The sequence below is a fragment of the Anomalospiza imberbis genome, chromosome 10 (genome assembly GCF_031753505.1).
Source record: "Anomalospiza imberbis isolate Cuckoo-Finch-1a 21T00152 chromosome 10, ASM3175350v1, whole genome shotgun sequence".
Lineage (NCBI taxonomy): Eukaryota > Metazoa > Chordata > Aves > Passeriformes > Viduidae > Anomalospiza > Anomalospiza imberbis.
Genome location: NC_089690.1, coordinates 11,200,131 through 11,221,566, shown reverse-complemented (window position 1 = coordinate 11,221,566; position 21,436 = coordinate 11,200,131). Strand labels below are relative to the sequence as shown.

Here is a 21,436-nt window from a genome sequence, read left to right as displayed (position 1 = left end):
GGCAGAAAGACACAGCAGGCTCTTTTGATTAAAAATAGGTCAAGAACTAATTGAAATGAAGGAACATTTTTGGTAGTGCAGAAATTTCAACCAGAGTTGAACCTTCTTTTTTTTTTTTTTTTTTTTTTTCCCATTTGATGCTCAGTATTTGAAAGATGTGCAAAATTTCTGGATTTCTGCAGTTGGTGGTGATCCAGGAATGTAATAAAGCTCTTCCCTCACTGCCCTCTCCCCCAAAATAATTCCTGAAGATTTATTCATCATTTCACACATCACTAAGTAAACATCCCCCTTCCCATCACTGGCCTGATGGAGACTTAGTACATTACTGTGTAAAGCAGAATGATCATGATCTGAAATGCAATACACAGGCAATCTCAGTATCCTTGAGGTATCTCTGCCAGGAGCATGGAAAGCAGTTCAATTTCAAGAGTAATGAGACTAATTTGCAAGTCTCTTCTACTGAGCCTTTTGTGATTTTGCTGTTCTCTCCTACATTTACTAGTCTTGACTAATAAACAGTGTTATTATATATAATACAGAACATTTCCATGTCTCACTGTGCAGTATGGCTGGAGAGGGTAGACCTCAGCTTGAGTTTTGTAATATTTTCCAATTAGATGACCAGACATTAGTGTTCAAAATTCCTGTTTGGTGGAGGTTTGCAATCATTGTTCCCTAGCAACTGAAGTAATGTTAAATGAAACTGATAAATGATGCTCTAAAAAAAAATAAGAACTTAATCAGAGTGATTAATTTGTGATGACCTTTTAGGAAAGGTTTACAGGATGTGTTGTGCATTTTCTATCTGCCAAGTGCAGTTCTTCATCAACTGGGTACACAAGCTTTGAAAAACTGTTTTCTGATGAAGTGTAGAGTAGATCTACTCACCCTTCCAGCTGATGAGGAAAGATCTACCCCTTTGTGAAAGTTTTTTTTTTTCACCCTGCCTGCAGTCCTGGGAAGTCCTGGCCAGGCTGGGAGATGTCAAAGCTGTCACTCGAGGCACAGATCAGCCCTCAGGGCTGGGACATCAGGAGATTGTGTCCCAGCTCTGATGCTATGACAAACTTGCTCCAGCACCTGTTTCTACCATGCTGGGCCACTTCTTCTCATGCACAAAATACTGAACTTACAAACAAAAGAAAAGTACAACCTCCACACCCCAAACTCTCTTTTACCATTCCTCCTCTGTCTTTTCCTCCTTGGTTTAAGTAAAACCAGAGTTTTAATCCAGCAGATGGAAGACTTTGAGACTAAGCCTATTCATTTCTTGGTGATGAGACAGGTCCTGTTCCATCCACTCAGGGGGACAGGCAGCATGTCACTCCTACAAGCTGCTCTTCCATGTTTCATGCTGGGTAGTGTGAGGCAGACTTCTGGGGTGCAGGCAGCAGGAGCGAGGTTTGGGGAGCATCTCATGCACAGAGAGGTGATGCTGTGCCTGTGATCCCAAGCCCAGCCTGGGAGCCTGCCCTTAGGAACCTGGAGATAAGGACCAATGCTCAGGTCAAGGAAAGGCTGCAGGCACTTTTTCTTGACTGAGCTCCCCAACAATTTCATCTTTCCTCTGGACTATCCTGACATGTGCCACTGGCCTGCCATGACTTCCAGCTCCTTCACAATGAAGTCACTAGTGAAAAGCTGCTTGTTTTATACCCTCCAGCTCCCTTTCCTTTTCCAGTGATTGCTGTTGATTGCTGGCAATCCTTCTGACATGTGCACTTAATCAGCTTGTGACAGGAAGATGGGTCAATGGGTGAGCTCTGAATAAACAGTAAGAGCTCAAAACTGGAAACAGGGATTGCTTTGCTGAGCACAATTCTGGTGTCCTGGCTCCCACTACAGCCAGAGGAAAGTAAGAGAGTAATTATGAGTTATGTTTCTTCTGCACCTCTGTTAGTGTGAATCTAGTTTATGCATCATAACAGAAAAGCTTTCCAAAAAATATTGTTCTGCAAATTTTCCATAGTGATGTCCAATTTTTCTTCTGAATTATGTTTGGCTCTTGTCCTAAACAATTTCCAGCAGCCTTGGATTTCACAGGGCATTTATACACTTGCTGTAAAATCTTCTGATGAGTTTTAAAAGGATGGATTAAAGGATTTGACACCCATGAACTACCTGCCAGTTGGCTGACCATGCCTTCCAGCTTCACTCCCTTCTGTTGTTGTTATCAAGCAAATTCTTGCCTAGAGATTATTTCCAATTTGCCTTGATCATGGCAATGATTCTCAAAGTATCTTCTTTGATAAAGACTGAACAATCCCAGGCTGGCCTCCATCAAATCAACAAATTACTCTCATAGGATTGCACAGTCTTGAGGTGTGACCAGATCCTTTCCTCTGAAGCCATTAGAGATGGAAGCACACCCCTCCAGGTTAATTATTTCATCTCCAGGTGAACTAGTTCATCCTTAGGTTGCTCCATCTGCTTTCCCAGACAACATAAAGCTGAACTTCACCACGTGTTCTCCACTCCCCTTCTGAACAGCTTTTACAGCAGGACTTATCTCTGCTTCTTATTCTGCGAGCGTCACCCTCATACCAACAAACCAGTCACTTGCTCCTGGCAGTCTCCTCTTGCCTTTCATGGCAGTCCTCTGTGATCTCTCCCTGCTATGCACAATCACATTTTCCAGTGTTTGTGTAGAATAATAGCCATCCATGGAATCTATGCAGCCCAAACCTTCTTTCTGTCTGGCAAACATGGCCTTTCTAGCATCACGTGCCCAACAGTCTGCACAACACCAGACTATGGGCCCCCAGAGGAGTACAGGAAGCCCAGCTAACACACTGATTTCGGTGGAGTGGGTCTGTTTCAGTGCAATGCTCCTACTGTTCTGTTGTTTTCAGAAAATGACATAAAAATATTCCTAGACATCTTGTGAGCACCAAGAAAACAGGTGTTTTGTCATGGACTACACGAGAGCTTGTTGTTTCCTCTCACTTTTAATGTCACCACCCAAGAATTCTGTTTATAAGGTTTTAGATAGACCACTGTGTTTCCCTTGCTCCATGCTGTCCTCAAGCTCTTCAGGCAGGCAGCAGCTCTGTCACAATTGGATGTGATACTGGCACTTACCTTCCATCAAGGAAGATGATTTTCCATACTGTAATTCCAGATTTATTGAATCAAGTCTTAAACCTCAAGAGGTAAAGTGGGTTGTATTTTATACAGAAAATGGTTTTCCCTGCAAGATGAAATCTTAAGGCAGAGTGTCTAATTTTATATAGCTTCTTGGATATTTCTTCTATCTTGGGATTAATGGTGATGGGGTAATTTAGATGCTGTAGCAACCTGAGACAGCTGGATTTACGGTTATCAATCCAGCCACTTACAGGCATCTTTGCTTTAACTGGGTTTAGTGCTGTGAAAATGATGAACTTGATGAAGGAAAGCCTTTTGCACTTGCCTTGAGAATAAAGGCCCAGATGAGGCAGGACCAGCCTTCACTGCCAGTGCAGGACCCACAGGTGGGATGGCAGAGTGATGCTGTCTGGGAGTGCTCACAGCCTGTGCAGAGCAGGAGGGAGGTTTGCTCCCTTGTGGTGCCTGCACCAGAGTTTGAGCTGAAGCAGAGCAAGGGGTGCTTCTAGACCTGGCAACTCTGTATTTGAGGTGCTTTTGTTTGCATCACCTAGTCTCCTAAAGGAAGAGGTGGTTTGGACACATGACTGATGAACTGATGTCCATCTGTCTGATTCCTCTGGCTCCATAAACTGTCGGCCATTTGTAGCCTGATTTGAATAATCCCAAACCAACTCAAACCTAATCATGACTTCCTACAAGTTAAAAAAAAAAAAAAAAAAGTAGTTGACAGATAGAAAAGATAGAAAAGAGAGAACTGTTAATCCTCCCCTGAGGAGGAGGAGGAGGACACATCAAATGCAACAACATTGGGACAATATGAACCTGGAACTGTCAGACTGAGACCTCAAGTGGGAAAGGACCATCTCCCTAACCAGGACCAGCTTCTCAGCTTTACCCAGTGCATCAGAAATGCCAATCTCCTGCTGTCTCACTCAAAGCCTGGCCACCCTCTCATTTTTCTCACTGTGTTGGCAGGAGATTTGTGAGTACATCACCATGTGCCATTTCAAGCTTCATTTGAATAAGCGTCCCATATAATAGACTTATATAGCTCTCTTCTGTGAATTCTAAATTAACACAACTAATTAAAATGTTCCAAAGTTTTATGTAAATAACTAATTAGCATTTGAGAAGGAATAGTAAATTCACAGATGGTCATGCTCCACTCAGGGCCCACTGTGCACGGTGTTGGGCCCTTGGTGCAACATCCTGCCTGGCAGGACTGGACTGCCCACGTTTCATCCCAAGGATGACCCAGCACCATCCACCCTGCCTGCAGGCTCTGGGAACTCTGCATCTCATGGGATTAGGCTCAATCTCTCTGTCCCTGACATCAGGGCTTGCCAGAGTAAGGAGAGCATAGGAGTGTGGATGAGAACATCAAGGAAGAAGAGGTCTGTGCACAGGAGATGAGGTGAGTGTCTGAGCTGCCATTTTCAGTGTTTGTACTGGTGTTGCTGTAAGGCTGTTCCCCTAGAAAACCTTCCTCAGGGATACCTTTTAGGAGTAGAAGCTGCTATACTTCACACAACACAGCTGAACCTCAGCACTGCTGGGTTCCAGCCTCAGCACTCCCACTGAGACCCTGGAATTCCGTTCTGTCACACAAACCGTGTGTCCATGGACCACAGCTGGGAATGAAGCTAAGTGTTTTCTTCCCCTCTCATAGGATTAGAGCTCATTGATATCTGTAGCACAGAGAAGAGGTGATGCAGGAGTAATACCTTGTAAGAATGGGGAGATTTACAAAATAGATCTGCATCTATTCTGATTGCCATCCAGGTGGAAGTTGGCAAGTGTCCCTCTCTGACATCTGCACTCATATGTACCAGGATCCCTACATTTATGCAGCCCATGGCACCCTGCACATCTAAGTGCTGTTGCAGCACAAAAAGGACCCCCACAAATACAAGGAAGGAGTTGGCCAGTTGGAGTTTGCCCTAGAAGACAGATTATCATTAGAGCAAGTGAGGAGGGGAAATTCATTTTCCCTTCCTATTGAACAGGTCCTACAGGATTAACCTCACCTGTTCCAAGGGCAGCTCTGACTGTGCATCTTTTGCTCCCAGAGCTGCAAAGACCTGTGGGAGATGGAGGGGTTATAAAAATCTGCTTTAGAGTAAGATAAGGGGTTTTGGTATATTTGAGCAGGTCTCTAAGGAGGGGAAATGAGCTTGGGAAGATTCATGTTGCTAGGACAATTTTTCTTGGCCAGAGGGAAATCGAGAGAGCAGAAGCAGGAGCCAGTGGGGAAATCAAAGGGTGAGTTAAAAGAAAGGAGTGTGAAGAGCCTGGCTGTTTGTGTTGAAATTATAAACAGGAGTGTGTTTTTCAGATATATTCTTGGGGAAGATGTAAAAGTGGGAGATTAAGTAAAACAGTAAAGCTGTTGAGGGGGAGAAAGGGCTAAGCTAAGCCTTCCTATTGCGTGGTCTTATTTGCAGTCCCTGTCTGCCCTGGAAGCTTCCCCCATATCTCTCTGTGTTTATACATGCAGAAAACTTCTTCAGAGTGGGGAGGAAGATGCAAGCTCTCCATCTGGTCTTCCAGACGTTGTTTCTCATCCTGGTACCAGCCTGGAGAGGAGGTGAGCTCTGAATTGGGTGGCCAGAGGGCAGCCTGGCCATGGTACAGGGCTTTGGAGGCTCATGGGGAGGGGAAGCAAACCCAGAGGAGCCTCATTGTCTCATCCTTACCCTGATCCCAGAGATGTTCCTCCAACATCCTTGGGGAGCGCAAGGTGGGTATGTACACAGCATCTCACCCCAAGCATCAGCTCACTGTTCCTAGGCAGAGCATTTGAAATTTTATCTGTCTCAATAGGAAGCTGGAGAGCAGCCTGCTGATTCCATGTTTCTTGAATCCATAAGTGCTGGTGTCAGCCCTCACTAATTCTGGGCACACAGGAGCATGGCTATAGCCTGTTCTGAACTGAGTCTGCCTGCAAGGAACAAGGGTCTGAAATCACTGCCCTTCCCTGCATGGACCCAGGTGGGCTGGGGGTGCTTGGCAGAGGACAGGCTGCACCTGAGGACCCAACAATTCAAAATGAACCCAGAAAGGGTACCTGGAAGGAATTCAAGATGCAGGGGAGGCTGGTAAGCAATCAAGTGTGGTAAAGGTATTTGGATCATCTGAGGAAGGCTTGTCATCTTAGGCTGAAATGTTAGCAGGTGCCTACACTTAAGGACAAGCACAGAGTGCTCCTGTGGAGCCTGGAGCCCAGCTGTTGCAGGGGGCACAGGAGGCATGTCCCTGTCCCTATCCCTGTGCCCACATGACCCCTCTTGCAGAGCAAGCCCCTGGACCACGGGGTTTCCTGCTGAAGAAGCACATGTGCCAGCTGATAATGACCAGCATTCATTTGTATTTCAGCATTCATTGCTAAACGGTTCTGCCTGGAAAATTGCCTTGAAAATGTGTTTCAGGATGTGCCAGAGAGTCTCATGCTAATTTCTCAGCCAAAACCTCCCATGTGGTGTCCAATGTGATATCAGTAACTCAAAGGCAGGGGTAAATGAAGCCTCTATTTGCTTTCAAGCAATTTATTCTCTTGTTGTCTTTTTACATCCAGCAGCTAAGTAAATTACAGGGATGAAAATACTAAAGGATTTTAATTTTTTCACTGTAATTTCTTAGCCCCTAGCAACCGAATAATAACCAAAAAAAAAAAAAAAAACCATATTATGAAAAAGTACAAAAGCCTAACTATAATTTTTAATGATTAAATCAACGTACAATTTTAACTGATTAAAAGTAAGAGGACCTGTTCGAGTACAAAGGAACAGCAGCAGGCTTCAGAGTTCAAGTAGCTGTGATCAGCTTCAATTTCATAGTAGAAAATGAAAAGAAAAAAATTTCTGCTGGTGAAAACTTTGTATTTCTGGTATACTTCATCTTTCTCTTTTTTCAAGCTGCTTTTAATTATATCAGCTTTAACCTTAATTCTGCTTTTGTGTTTCTTAACTCTTGAGGATTATCCAGCCCTTTGAACTGATTTCTGATATGCTCTGTGTGAGGTACAGTGGTATCTGGAGAGACTGAGATGAAAGATCTCTTAAACTCTTTTTCCAGGTGGGCTGTAACACACAGAATTTCATGGGTTTTTGGGAAGTCAGTGATAAAACTCAGAATTATCTCACATCCTAATGTCCAAGCTGGAAATAAGAGAAGCCCAACTATCATTCAGGTGCAATAGATCTTAAAATGTAATTCTGAGCTCTGAATTCTCATACAACAAAACAACTGCTAGGCTTACCCAAATCCTGTTATTTTGGCACCTTTTATTTTTTTAGGCTCCAACTGGAGTTTTAAAGATAAAACTCAACTTGGAAGAGAAAAGGAAATAGCCACCTCTCTATATTCTTTCAGCTTCACCCCGCCCCACCACAACACAGCTCACAGGAAATCACTGCACACTGATTTCTGTATTTAATGGTGAGAGCAGAGTCAGCACCAAAGTCATCTGCACACACAAAATATTTGCTGGAAATATACATTCACAAAGTGCAAGAATTCCAGAGTAAGAAAGCTCCTGCCTCAGTCCTTTTAGATAAGCTTAATATTTCAGTTATTACAGTATTTATTACAGGTGTTCATTATAAGCTTGGAACAGCAGTTTTTGGACAAATCACAACGCTTTCTCACAAAACTTCAATATTGGGACTTCAGAGAGTTGTAAAGTTTTGACTTCCCTGAATATATGAACACCTGTTTATTGAGTTCAGTTTTCTGTAGTTCTCAGCAAGGGATATGCATGCATATATAGGAGAAATCTTGTATGCGTAACCTAGAGGAGATGCCTTTTTCTTTATCTTCCTGCCAGGCAGAAGCCTTCACTGACCCCATTCTCTGCTGGATTTTCCCTACTGATACACCAAGGCAAACAAAAACACTCTCTGGACCGTCCAACAAGACGAGGTAGCTGCAGTTGCCTCAGATCTGAGGGGTGACCTCCGAAGCCTCGTTCCTGGGGAGGATGCAGCAGGACAATGCCATCCTTGTTGGCATTCATTTCAATCCGTGCGCGAGGCTCTCCTTCCCCTGTGCAGCTCATCCCCCCGCACAGGCTCACAAAGGGCTGCATTCATCAGGGACCAGCAACTGGGTATAATCCTTTTGAAAGACAACAGGCCGTGCCAGCTCTACGAGGCCTTGGTTTAAAATGTTCATCCTTCCTCTTTTACTCCAGCCCAGGGCCACCTTGGCTGACTCTTGTGCACGTGGAGGGGTTTGAGGGTCTAAGAACCCACTGAGATGGTTCCATGGGATGGGGAAAGGGCTCCCAGGGTCAGCAAGCTGGAGTGGTTACATCTCGTGTGGGAGCTCGCTGACTTATGTCCCGGGAGCTGTTTGGTTTCATGCCCACACTCCTCCCACGGCCAAGCTGCTGCTCAACCTTGCTGCTCTGGATGGGGTGAACCTTCTTTGCATTTCCAGTCTCAATTTATTCATGGTTGGTTTGCTCTCATTTGTTCCCGTGCCAGCACTGGCCATTAGCTTAAAAAGCTCTCCCCAGCGCTGGATTTAGTCATCTCAGTGTGTGTGTAGGGAACGAGCAGCTCCTTGTGGCTTCCATTTACAGAAGATGAGACCAAAGCTGCTTTAGTTCTCCCGTTGCAGAGAGGAAATGCTCAGTCCTCCCCATTGCTCTGGTCTTCTCCTGGGCTAAACTGACTTTGCCTGCTGGGCCATCCCAGGCCAGGCCAGGTGGCAGCCTCAAGGAGCCTTGATGCCAAGGATGTAGCTGCAGAAGCAAAGACTGAGATGGTCGTGGTGGTGCAGTCAAGTAGGGAGAGGAGAGATCCCAGTGGCCTTGAACTGGAGCAAGAATTGATTGTGGCGGTGATGGGAAAACACTGCAGCATAAAAAAGTGAACACATGCTTAACACTTGTCAGTTGACCGTAATGTAGAGAGTGGGACTGCCCTGATGTTCCTTGTCTCTCTTCCACATCTCTGTGTATTCTCCATTCTGTACCATGTCCCACCTCTCCTGCTGCCAGTCTCCTTTTCTTTCTGAGTCTTTGACAGTCTAATTCTGGACTGTTCTGGGAGGCTGATCGGAACCTAGCAAGGTGATTGCTTTCCCAGAAGTCATCCCCAGCAACCATCAAACACTCTGAAGGCAGCCTGGGAAGAGCTTGAAACAAGTTTAAGCTGCTAGCTGTGCTTACAGGCTGCAAGGTGTTTTATGTGGGCTTCTGTTTGCCAGTTAATTGCCTCCCACTCTTACCAAGATCCAGAAATCCCCAGGATGTTTCCTGAAATTTTGGCTTAATCTAACAGCATGTCTGAAATTAATTGTATGACACCCAATGAAACATAGGCCATCAGTTCTAGTGCACACAAATACAGTTTGGAGCCCGTTTCCTGAAATTCAGAACCCTGATGCAACCCTGGCCCTCTCAGACTTGACAAATTAAATCAGTTCCTCCCAAATTCCTCCTGTCTCCCATCTTGCTCACCCTTTCATGCCTTTCATGAAACCCAGCAAAAGCCAGCCCCCAGCGGAGGTGGTTTTTGTGGCAACTTTAGAAGTCACCCTCAGAGTGATCCTAGAACTGTACATCTTCCCACTGAAAGGACTAGGCACTTTAAGGAAAGCCATAATGGACAGTCATAAATTGCCGAATGTTTCGGTAGCTCCCGTTGCTTCCCGGGAGATGCATTTGTCACCTAGCAACGACATAAGGTGATGAGGAAATAACAGCATGTTAATCTAATGGCCACGAGTTAACATCTATCAGGGAGCAGCCTCCCAAGTCCACCCATGAGCTGAATATAATTGAGGAGGAAAGAGATACCAAACTTTTCATCCAGTAAGTAGAGGAGGAGTCTTCGTGTGTGTGTGCAAGTGTGTGCGCATGTATCTCCTCATGGGGGGGTGACAAAAAGCCTGGAGAAATCCCTCAGACTGGAGCTAGCCCTCGGACACAGAGCTGTGCAGAAGATGGGTCTCAGTTTTGCAAAGCCCAAAGGCAGCAGTGCCCCAGCAGGCAGGGAGCAGCAGGAGGGTGCCAGCCCACTGTGAATTTCAGTGCAAAACCCCTCTGGGTTTTTGGTGTCGAGTCCTGACTGTCTTAGAGCAAGTGCTGAGGCTCATGTATTCAAGCTGCTCAGCTGATCATGGACACAGAGAGTTTTCCTGCTGAAGCAGCAGCTCTTTTCAGCATTGGAATCACTCCTGAAGCAAAAGACTGGGCTATTCATGGACCCCTGTGGCAGCAGCTCTCTGGCCACAGAGAGAAACACACAAGTTTCTCAGGTGATGCTTGGGAAAGTTGTGTGTTTCTCTCTGTGGCCAGAGAGCTGCTGCCACAGACCCCTTTTAGCCAACTCTCTCTCCTCTTGACATCATTACAGAGAGTGCAGGACAGGCTTCAGAAATTGCCATCATCCCTTGGAATCCTGTATGGGTCCAACCAGCAGAAAACATCAAAGTTTGCCTCAAGACCAGGAGCTGAGCAGTGATAGAATTCAATTCTTTCCCTTTTCCTCTGGAAATAGATCCAGAACAGGTGCCACGTGTTATTTTTCAGTACCAGGAGCTCATCGAGGTACCTGCCCTCTGAAATACTGGGTTTGATCCATTTGGTGGCTCTAAATTGAAAGTACCCTGGGTGCTGACATGAGGGAAGCAATTGTGAGAGGAAGAAAACTGAAATTAGTTCAATGATGGATGACCTCATTGAAGCCTGAAATTGTAAGAGTCACATAGTTCCCAGCAAGGCTGTGCACATTTTTATACTGCAGGAGCTTTTTCTTTAAGAAAACAGCTAAAAAATTGGTTTGGTAATTTACTGTTGAACAGCACTGAAAAGGATTGGTCTGAAGCAGGACAGCATGTTCAGACCATTTATTTTGTGTAGCACATGCACTTAGCACCATCATGAGAGATGCTTTCTCAGCGAGCATCATTTCAGGAGCTCGCCTTTCATTAGTGCTGAGCTGAAAGTAAACATTAGAGAACACCAGGGCTTGGCCTGGGTTTATGCAAAACTTGAACATTAAATAACAAACCGTGTTGTGCATGTATATCACAGCTGGTTAGATTCTTGACCTTTCAGCTGAAGCAAAGCCACAGAGGTACATCTCAAGAGCAGCTTGGCTTTGTCAATCATTACAGAAGTAATGGCATCCCAACATAATACTTAACTCTGGAGTGACAGCTAAACATATTCATGGCAACACCGTTTGTGTTAAAATCTGGAAGAACCACAGTTAATGGTGCATTTCAGCCACGGGCTGTAAACTTCAGTGACAACCTATTACTGGCTGCTGAACAAACTGGGATTGTCCCTTCCAAGGGGATCAGAGCTATGGTGCAAACCATCTTCTACCCCTGTTTAACCACATCACCTGCATGGCTCTATAGGAATTGAATGTGCAGTGAAATGTTGTGTCGCTTGTAAGAAGCATTGGGGATGTATGGGTTTTTTAAAGCTGCATTTTCCTGGCAAAGCCTGACAGCTGCATAACAGCAGTACTGGTACTGGTGGTAGGTTTCTGGCTGGGAAGGGTTTCCTTCATCCTTGGTGCAGGTTTGAGGTGGTAGGCTCAGTGCACAGGACATGCTTAGAACTAACTCTGCTTTTTCTGTAACGCCAATATTCCATCTGAAGGCAGCATGCCATGAAAGTGTGGCCCCACTGCATGGACACCAGTGACTCTCTATTTGTAGCAGGTCCTGTTAAATGCAGCCGTGGGTTAATATGGAACTAAGCCTCAGCAGCAGGAATTTGTGAACAGCTAGGAAAATACCGAAACAACTGCAAGGTGCTGACCTTAAACCAGTGTTCCTTTAACTTCTGGTAGCTGTTTGTGTCCCTGCAAACCCAGATTCCCTCCCTGGCTAGCGGTAATTTCTGAGGCGCAGGAAGCCATTGGGTAACGTGTTCTCTGGCTGCAGGCACGATGTGCAGAGAAGTTTTAAAAGCACCAAATTACAGAGGATAAAACACTGCTGCAAACAAAGCTCTTCCAATGTTTCTCACACTAATGATGCGGAGACGTGGAGCTTTGTGTTTAACTTCATGGATCACAGCAGGAACTGGAGTTCTGTGTTTAACCTTCTTCCAGGTAACCAAACCCTTCACTGGGGCCAGGCTGATTTTAGGGATTTTGGGAGGGGGAAGGTTCCAACTTTTATATAATTTAGTCATCATCTTTCTTTTTTTATTATTATTTTGTGAAGGATTTTTTTTGAGGACCTAATGAATTTGGGGAAGATTTAATGCTCACAAAAATTCCAGTTAATGCAGAGAAAACACTACTGCCTTTGTCCTTTATTCTGTCTGTGGCTATTGAAATGGAAGAGCCTGGGGCTTCAGCAGCACGGGTGGGTGTTTGGCTGCTGTGATAGATTCCTGCCTCAGAGCAGATGCACTTTGCTGCAGTTTAACTACGCTAAGGTGGCTCTGTTGAGCTGGTTTGAAGGATGATAAAAGAGAGGCCAGAGGTTGTCATTCAGCCATGAAGAATACTCAGGGTACATGTAATCACAGCAATCAGCTATCTGCTTTTGACTTGTTATTTAATAATCAGTTGAAATGCAAAAAAAAAAACCCAAAATAATTAAAATATTATGCATCAGGGTGCATGTGTGACATGGCAAATTATCTCAGTTTTAAAAGGACACATCTGGAAGAGTTGAAGCTTCTGTCTTTTTCTCTATTCCTCATTTGAGTTTCAGTCACTTGTGAAATTTCACAGATAATGCTTTATATGAAAGACTTACTATACCCAAAGACCTCTGGTGAAACTAGGGACTGGAAGGCAGTGTGTGCACAGGATCAGACACATTATAGAGATCTCAGGGGGGATTTCTTGCTGTTTACAGTGGCTTGAGCTTTGCATAACAAAAATAACCTGTTAATTAGAGATTTTAAAAGAGATTTTTCAGTTATGCATATTTGATACGAATTTCTAGTTCAGAACAGAGCCTTCCAGTTTGATTCAAAGTCAAAAATCTCTAAGTATTTTGTATATATGCAGAAGGAAATCCAAAGTAATTATTTACAAATTACATTCTAATAGGTTTTTTTCTGAGAAACAAATCTAAATTCCTCTATCTGGTTCATTCTGCTTTCCAGTGTTATCACAATTCTATACCCGATCTGAATTTTTTTGTAGCAACATTGGGCAACTGTAATAACACACCTAACACCAGTCAGCCAAAAGAATCTATTGAATTGGATTCAATTATACTGATGAACTGCTCTGGTTACTTTTTGCACAGATAATGTGAAACTGAGGCTAAGATCAACAAGACTTGCAAAAATAAACTGGCTTAAGCTGAGAATAGAAAATATACCTGAAAAACAAGTTTCAGGTTTGCATATTTGCAATACCTGCAACTTCTCACTGCTGCATTCACAATTAGCTCCCAAAAAAAAAAAAAAAAAGAGCCACAGAACAAGAATTTGGTTATGAGCATTTTCATCAGGTATTTCTGAATAGCAAAGCCCAGTGCATCAAGCAGGTCTCAGACTCCAGCTGGTGTTTCCCTGCTCTTGTCTTTCCCTCTTTCATATCAAAAGGAATGCTTTCTCCTTGGCCTAGCTTTCATCTGCAAGCTATTGAATTTATTGAGCTCTTGGTGAGGTTCTCTGCTTGTTTCAATTTGGGCTAGCTCAAAGCAGAGACCCACAGAGCCAGATCCCTAAGGAGAGGTCTGCTTTCAACCCTGCAGGATCAGCACTCGTTTTGCTCTTCCCCTCCAACTTCCCACTCTAAGAACAGTAATTATACTGGTAAATTGTAAAAAAAAAAAAAAAAAACCTGCCCTCTCTCATTTACATGTGTGTTTTCAGTCAGCAGACTCTGGGTCGGACTGTGAGCTTGGCGAGAGGTGAGTGTGGCTTCATTCTCTCACCCACGGCTGCCCCCACCCCAGGCTCTTTCAGGGGTGCTCTGCTCCTGCCTGGCACACCAGCACAGCAGAGGAATGAGGAATTCCAGAACAAGGCCATTTAGGGTTGGGTTTTTTTCCAAAAGAGGAAATAGAGGCTGGCAACCCTTTGGGTTTTCAGCAAGAATGCTGGTGGCGGGTGCCAGTGTTGAAAAGAAAACAAGTGGCACTCTGCTTCTTGCATCATCTGCATTGCTCCCATCCACATAGAGAAATTTTTAATGGCTCCCTTCATGGAAGAAAACTTCTCAATCTCCTGTTTACTGATGGTGCTTGTCTTTGTGTTGGTAGGTGTGCTGGGGTGGGTACAGCCGCCCCCTCACGCTGGACTGGAAGTCCTTTTATTCTTTCCTTTTTAGGTGTGTTGGACAGAGCAATGAAAACTTTAGCAGCTGGTATGTGTGGTAAGTTTCAGATCCGCTTTAAGGGGAAAAACTGGCAAATAATATTCTTTGATGGATATATGGAGGGAAAGGCATTAAGAGGGACTGATAGCTAAAGAGCATTGCTCCTGGGCTGTCCGTATGTTCTGTCTTTACAAACTAATGGAAATCATTTATCCATATCCTCCTCACTGTACGCTGACAACTGAGCTGGGAAAAAACGATGGATTGTGTCAGGGAGAAATGTTTGAATTTCCAGCCAGCAGTCACTGCTGAGCACTCAGGAGTGAGACATTGGTTTCTGGGGACTTTGATCATGTCCAGTGTGCTGGTGGGGAAACCACAACATTTAACGGCTATTTGCAAAAGATGTTAATGAATATGTTAATTTGAAGACATGCAGCCATCTGTCGGTGCTGCCTGCAGATGGTGACAGTACTGTTCCTCCCCTGCTGCCTCTGCCTTAGGTTCCTGGTGTTGTTTTTCCTGGCCGTGCTCCTGTCCTGCGGGATCTGCTGCTGCCTGCAGTGCTGGCTGAAGTGGCGGAGCTGCCTCCCGCGACGCACCATGGCTGTCTTTGCCCTCAGCAGCTCGGATGCCTTTTGTGGTTAGTCCTGTCCCTGCTGCAAGGTCCTGCTGGCCCTGGTGGCTTTCCTGTGGCCCAGTAAAAGGCAGTCAGGCTTGGGAGCTGGGATACAGCCAGGGGCTGTATTGCTGGTGAATGGTGGGGTGCCCAGCTCTGGCATCTTGGGGACATGTCCAGACCATGGACTGGGGGGCTGAAGCCACATCCACTTTTCACTGAGCCGTACCTTGGTGCTGTCCCTGTGTGTCCATGTGTCCTAAAGGTGCCTAGCTGGGACTTGGCCAGGCAAACACTGGAGGTGTGTGGGACTTTCTCCTTGGTGCCAGGCCACTCAGTGGCCCAAGACATGCAGCCACAGGCTCTGGGGCCAGGCAGCCCTTTCCAGCATGTGTCCTTCATTTCTCACAGGCAAAACTGTACTGGTCTAACTTGAGCCACCCCAGTACAGCTCGACTGGCTAACACACCCTGGTCTGTCAAAAGATTGTCCTGGTGGGTGCTCTTCATTGTGGCAGCCACCCTCAACATTCCCCCAGGAGCACCCAGATTTTGAGGACTGGACTATAATGACTGTGTAGCAAACAGAAATTATCTGGAGTATGGCCAGCAGCATCAGCAGGCTGAGCCAGACAACATCCCTCCAAGAAAAATAAAGCTAATCCTGTCATTAGGCTAAGCCCTTCCCAGAGGACATATTACCTGCTTTCTGGGTGGTCATAGACAGTGTCTCCACAGGAAGGACCCGCCCAAACCAACCCAAATTCCTCTGTCCCAACTTCTTGTATCTGGAGTTTGTGGTGAAAGACTTTGTGATGCCATCCTTCAAAAATTACGTCCGTGCCTTTCTTGTTTCCAAGTGGTTTGGCAGCTCCTCCTGGGCTCACCCCTCTCACTCCCACACTTGCCCTTCACGCCTGTCTGCTGTACAGTTGTGACTTTGCTTTTTCCCCAGCTACTGAAGCACCTCCGTGCCCATTCTCCGGATCCCTGAGCCCCTGCATGACTTCAGAGGTTTCCTCTTCTCCTGTCCCATGCTTCAGCCTTGGGGAAACTGAATTGCCTCCATCTTACGAGGATGTTATGAAGGAAAACAAGCTCTAGACACCACATGTTGGCTTTCAGTGATCCTACTTGGTTCATCAGAGATCTTCCATCGTGCCAAAGGGGTGTGAGATCAAATCAGCCGTTTCCACAGGTTGGCCGAGAGACTGAAAAGCAGCACATATTTCATCTGAACCTGAAAGACGAGACTAAATGCAACAGAATAAATGCCAAAAGTATGTGTTGAATCTGTCACAGGAGTTCAGCTTGACATTTTGATATCTCTGGATTTCAAGAAGCTTCTTCAAAGGCCTGTCGGCATTTGGGGTTTCTGGCTCAGCCTCTAGATTTATCTCTCTAAGGCTGAGCTGGTGCAACCCCATGTATTTTAGGACCAAATGTTGATAAATGACTTGGTAGTTACTTCTCAAGCTTGGGCTGCCTCCTTCACTCGGCACTGTGCCAAGAAACACCCTCTGGCAAAGTCATGTTGTTCTAATACATTGCAATGCAATCATGGCACTCTGTGATGAAAGATCATTTGCCACTTTTAAAATATTTAGCACAGCATATCAGATTTGTCTAGTGCAAAAGGCAGCAAATTTATGGCCAGGGAAGACAAAACAAGAGACAGGGATTAAGTAGAAGTAACAGTGGCAGGAGCTGGTTACAGAGCCTTAAAAAAAAAGTGAGTTTGCTCATTTGAGCTGTTCTTAATTTCATTATGACTGTTCTCAGCTACTCTTGCCCTAGCATTGCAGACCAGAAGGCATTGAATGGCCCAGAACCCACGTGGAAGTTCCACAGAGACGTGAATTAGGGGCTTAGGTACTTTAGTACTTAGCTGGAGAAATCTGTTAGGATAAAGAATGCCATTTTCTTTGAGGTGATCACTGCAGACAGGATGGAAAATACTTTAAGGAGCCATCCAGACTGCCTTGTGCCCAAGCAGGATCAGCTCAACCAAAGTCATTCCTTGGAAATATTAGCCAACTAGTTCTCAAATTACTGAAGAAAGAAGCTGAATTTTTCCCTTAGCTGGGTTCCAGATGAAAGCAAAGATTGTCCTTTGTCGTGGGCAGGTCACTGAAGGCTGAATTCAGCCTGTCTGACCTCTCTGCCTCTGCTCTCTCAGTGGCAAGGGCTGGGGGTGCAGTCAGACCTCTCCTGCTGCAGAAGGTAATGTCAGCCCTGGTCCCACGCTCTGTACTCCCATGGAGCCATGAGCCCAATTTGGGCAGCTGGGTCCATCTGGGATTAAAATCCCAAAAGACTAATGGGAGACCACAGGCTGCCTCATGGAGCACCTCCCCACCTGTAGAGTGAGGTTAGCACCAGTTCCCGTGCTCAGGAAGGGAACTGGGAAGATAAATGCACTAAAGGTTATCATATTCTTATAATGATTCTATGTAAGTACATTTGTTAGATAAAGCATTACAACATATTTTGAGAAAAAAAAAATATTTGCCAAAACCACTGCAAATTATCTCCCTAAAATCTTATTTTAGAAGAAGCTTTAATGTTTGACTCTTGTGTGAAAGGAAATAAATGGCACTTGTAGCCAAATGAATGTTTGTGCCAGCAGGCTAAAATATTACTGGGTTTATTAATAAGGAAAATTAACAAGTACAGACTCAGCCAGGGGAGAAATCGAGCAACTTCCGAGTGTCCTTTTGCTGGCTGATCTTGGTAAGAATTGCAGGTAATCAGCACCTCTCAGGATGAGATCTTTCATGTACATAACTGCTTCCACCACTCAACCCCTTCAATTTATGCCCTGAAGCATGAGATTTGATTATGTTTGTCACTGCAGCTTGCATAGCCTGTTAGTGGGCATTAAATCAGCTGTCACTTGATTCCCACCTACACACTGTTAGCTTCAGTGACCCCTTCATGGCAAAGAACTCCACAGGTTGTCTGCATTATGTGCTGCATAAAACATTACTGCCTCCTGTTTATTAATGGCTTGGCTCTAAATAAATTGCTGCCTTTAATTTCACTGAATGTCACCTTCTAATCAGATGGCTGGAGAGGCTAACAAGCAAGGACTGCTCAGGTTTCAATGCCTCCACTCCCTCTGCATCCCTCTTTCTGGAGGACCAGTGATTCCCGAGGTGCTAAATCCTTCCCCAGCCACCCAACAGAGGGCAAGCAAGACTTCTAGCACGCAAAACATTCGAGGGAAGGGGTTTGTTCCCCTGCTGCTTGTGTGCATTCAAGTGCGTTCAGCTTCATGTTTGAGGTGCTTTAATTATGCACAAAAGGAATCAATTTTTTCCATCAGAACTGTGACAAGTGGCTCACAGTAAAGTAAGCTAGTGGCTGTCACAAGATCAGGCTCCATCTGGAGTCACCAGCGTGGGAGAACCTGTGTGCTGTGGTACCTGTGCGACATGACAGGAGCCACAGGAGCTTCCAAAAACTGCTGAAAGCCAGGAGGTATCTGCAAGAAAGAGCTCATGTAGAGCTGCTGTGGGGAGGACATAAAATAATATTGCTGCTGGCTTGGGGTAAGGAAGGGAAGTACCCTGAGAAGGGGCTCAGGGCCCTGGCCCTTGGCTTCCTGATCACTGGAATGGAGAAGAGGATGGGTTTCTTTCTTCTACAAAAGCATTTTGGGTGGCCCCACCAACCTATTATTCCCTATGGAAGCTGCTTCTCCCAGCTTGCCACCTCACTCCTGTGTTCTCCAGCAGAACGGACAAGGTTTCTCCAGACCTGTGTTCCCATTCTTACACAAGCAGAGATTTTGCTAGGTAATTGATATTTTTATAAGTACTCAGCTCTTAATGAGGGCAGGTAAAGCAGTTTGGCTGATGTTTCCAGAATTGCAAGGAAAGAAGAACCATTTCCTTATAATTCGTCACCTTAGGAATAAGGTTCACCTTGGAAAAGCACTTGTCCTGCTGTGACTCTCTGGCTGCCACTCATCCTCTGATTTACGCTTCCTGCTGACTTTGAGAAGAAATGGTAAACAGCTCTAGAAAAAAGCAGAAAACACTAGAAGGCAGATGTGTTTCTGGGGGAACTTCGCATCAGCAAGACTTGAGGGGGAAAATGGGAGTGGTGCAGAGGAGACAATTGCTTGGTGACCAAGCAAAATACAAAGGGAGCGTGGTGAGGCACACGGCTGGACTTTCACGTCTGCAGATTAAGGGCTGAATAATAAAGGCATAAAGTGGCTCTCAGGCAAAATAAAGCAAAACCAGAGGTAGCTGAGCCACAACAGGGCATCAGTTTGGAATGCCAGGAGGGTTGGACATGAAAGATGGGAAAACAATCTATATGCTCATTAATTTTCTTTTTTTAATTGTCATCCAAAATTCTGCGTTATGGGCTGAAGACTTCTGCGCAGGGAGGGTGAGGACAGAGCTGGGGACAGATGCCCGCTCTCTTTGGGTCACTAGATGGCACAATTCTGGCTCTTTTCTTCCTTGCTCAAAGGCATTTTACAGCAGGAACCCAGCAGCTACAGGGAGAAAATAGTTCTCGCTGCCGTAACAGCGGTTGGACAGAGTATTTCAGTCATTAATCACTTGCCCACAATATTTAACAGATACAGAAGAGCAAACTGTAGGAGTCCGGCCCCAGCTGAGAGAGAAAACCTTGCATTCTTGGTGGATTTTACTTTTTTTCGCCTGGAAAGTTTAGAAAATTACTCTAAGTAGATGTGTCTAAGCTGAGACAAAGTCTTCAGCTGCTGAAGATGCATTGCTGCAGGTGTACACTGGGGTCTGAGCTTTGTAGCTACCAGCAAAGGTCTAGGCATCCTCCAAAATCAATCCCCCATGCCCAAGGGCTGGTCCTATTTGTGCTGCTGCCTTTTGTGTGTCCTTGCAGGCGAGCAGTGGTTCCCTTCACAGGAGCCAAAGCAGGTCACTAGGCAAAACACCTTCTGTGCAGAACCTGGATGCGGGTTAGAGACACGACACTCAAAGGCAATTGTGTTTATTATATCCCACTGATGTTACACCGGGTAAGAAAAGCACAGTTCTGCACTGCTGCTCCTGTCTACTGGAAATAGTTGTTCACATCCACTGAAGTCACACCAAAATCACATGACAATATCTGTGAAAAGGCAGGAAATCCATATCCTGGGAAACATTGATGCAGCTGCAGCAGGAGGCAGCCTAGTTCACAAGGTCACAGTAAGAGTGAGCACTAATTACAGCTGGAGATGTTAAAAGCCCTCATGAGCAAGGCTGATCGAGTCAGGGAGAGGACAAGATGCTGCAGGCAGAAAAGGACAGCCATTGCAGGTGTCATTATTTTATCTCCCTCACTTGCCTGTATCAAAATGGGAAATCAATAGTTATCTGTAAGGCATGGAATCGACTTAGCAAAGATCTTACCTAAACATTTTACTGTTTTCCATAACCTGCAACCAGCCACATCCCTGGCAGAGGGCACCGAGATGTCAGGGGAGAGGACAACGGGGAGCCTCAGTTCAAGGAAGCACCCTGGGGCAGGCACACAGGCAGGAAAGGTGCTACTCCCAGCTCTGAGCTAAATCCCTGACTCTCCCTATGCCCTGGGAAATGAGGACAGAGGTGCCCAAACATAGAAAAATGCCCCTTGTAAGCTAGTGAAAATATGGAGAAACCTAAAAAGCTGTCGGAAGTGATGGATTAAATGTTCAGCCTCAGCTCAGCTGGAAATTGCAATTGAGCAAAAAGCCTTGGTAAGCCAACAATGGATATCAAGAGGGGAAAATCAGTCTATTGTCATTCCTAGTGAGCTGCTACTGAATGGAATGCAGGTAGGTATTAAGGAAATACTTAATAACTGAGCTCACCAGATACATCTTTAGCCTTAGGGACTGGTTGTGATCTTGAAAGAAAAAATAAGTCCTGTTTACTTTCTGGGAGGTTTCTTGCAAATGAATATACAATTAAACTAGAATAGATCTGCATTGTGACCTGATAATGAACTAATGAGGAGTGAATCCTGCAGTCATGAAACCAGTGTCAGTATTCAATCAAACAGGAATTAACAATTAAATATTAACAGCCGATCAAAACATCAGCTAGGCTGTCAGCAGAATTTGAATAATGAAGCAATGTAGTACTGGACTGGTTACAAAACATTAACCTAGCAAAACTAAAAGTTGCTGTGACCTTTTCCTGGTCCTCTTGTGCAGGAGATAGGTCCTCAAAACCTACCATAGAGTTTGGCTAGAATAGAAGTATGATTAAGGCATTAACTCTTATTCTATACAGATACTGAAGAAGAAAGGCTCACAAGTGTTGATGCAATATTCTTGATATACAAAGAATATCTGTACATAAACTCTTTGCATGTGAAGTGTATTTGAAGAGGATGAGTTAAGGCAGTATTTGTGTTCTATTTGTGTACCCCAAGGAGGAACACAGGCCTGGAGGTACCAAAGAAATGAATCCTTGATATTCACCCCTGATCAGGGT

The 21,436-nt window shown here is 45.0% G+C and overlaps 1 protein-coding gene across 2 annotated transcripts; it reads left to right on the top strand.

Moving 5' to 3' along the window:
* Positions 1 to 9,111: 9,111 nt before the first annotated feature.
* On the top strand, positions 9,112 to 16,841 carry TMEM207 (transmembrane protein 207). 2 transcript variants are annotated; one of them, XM_068200673.1, is made up of 6 exons: positions 9,112 to 9,913; positions 12,004 to 12,173; positions 13,907 to 13,944; positions 14,364 to 14,408; positions 14,855 to 14,994; positions 15,925 to 16,841. In XM_068200673.1, the coding sequence occupies exons 2-6, from the start codon at positions 12,078 to 12,080 to the stop codon at positions 16,071 to 16,073; spliced, it is 468 nt and encodes a 155-aa protein (XP_068056774.1). In that variant the 5' UTR covers positions 9,112 to 9,913; positions 12,004 to 12,077; the 3' UTR covers positions 16,074 to 16,841. The 2 variants fall into 2 exon arrangements, with proteins under 2 accessions (XP_068056774.1, XP_068056775.1); XM_068200674.1 differs by lacking the exon at positions 9,112 to 9,913 and having other exon boundaries at positions 10,789 to 12,173.
* The last annotated feature ends 4,595 nt before the right edge of the window (positions 16,842 to 21,436 follow it).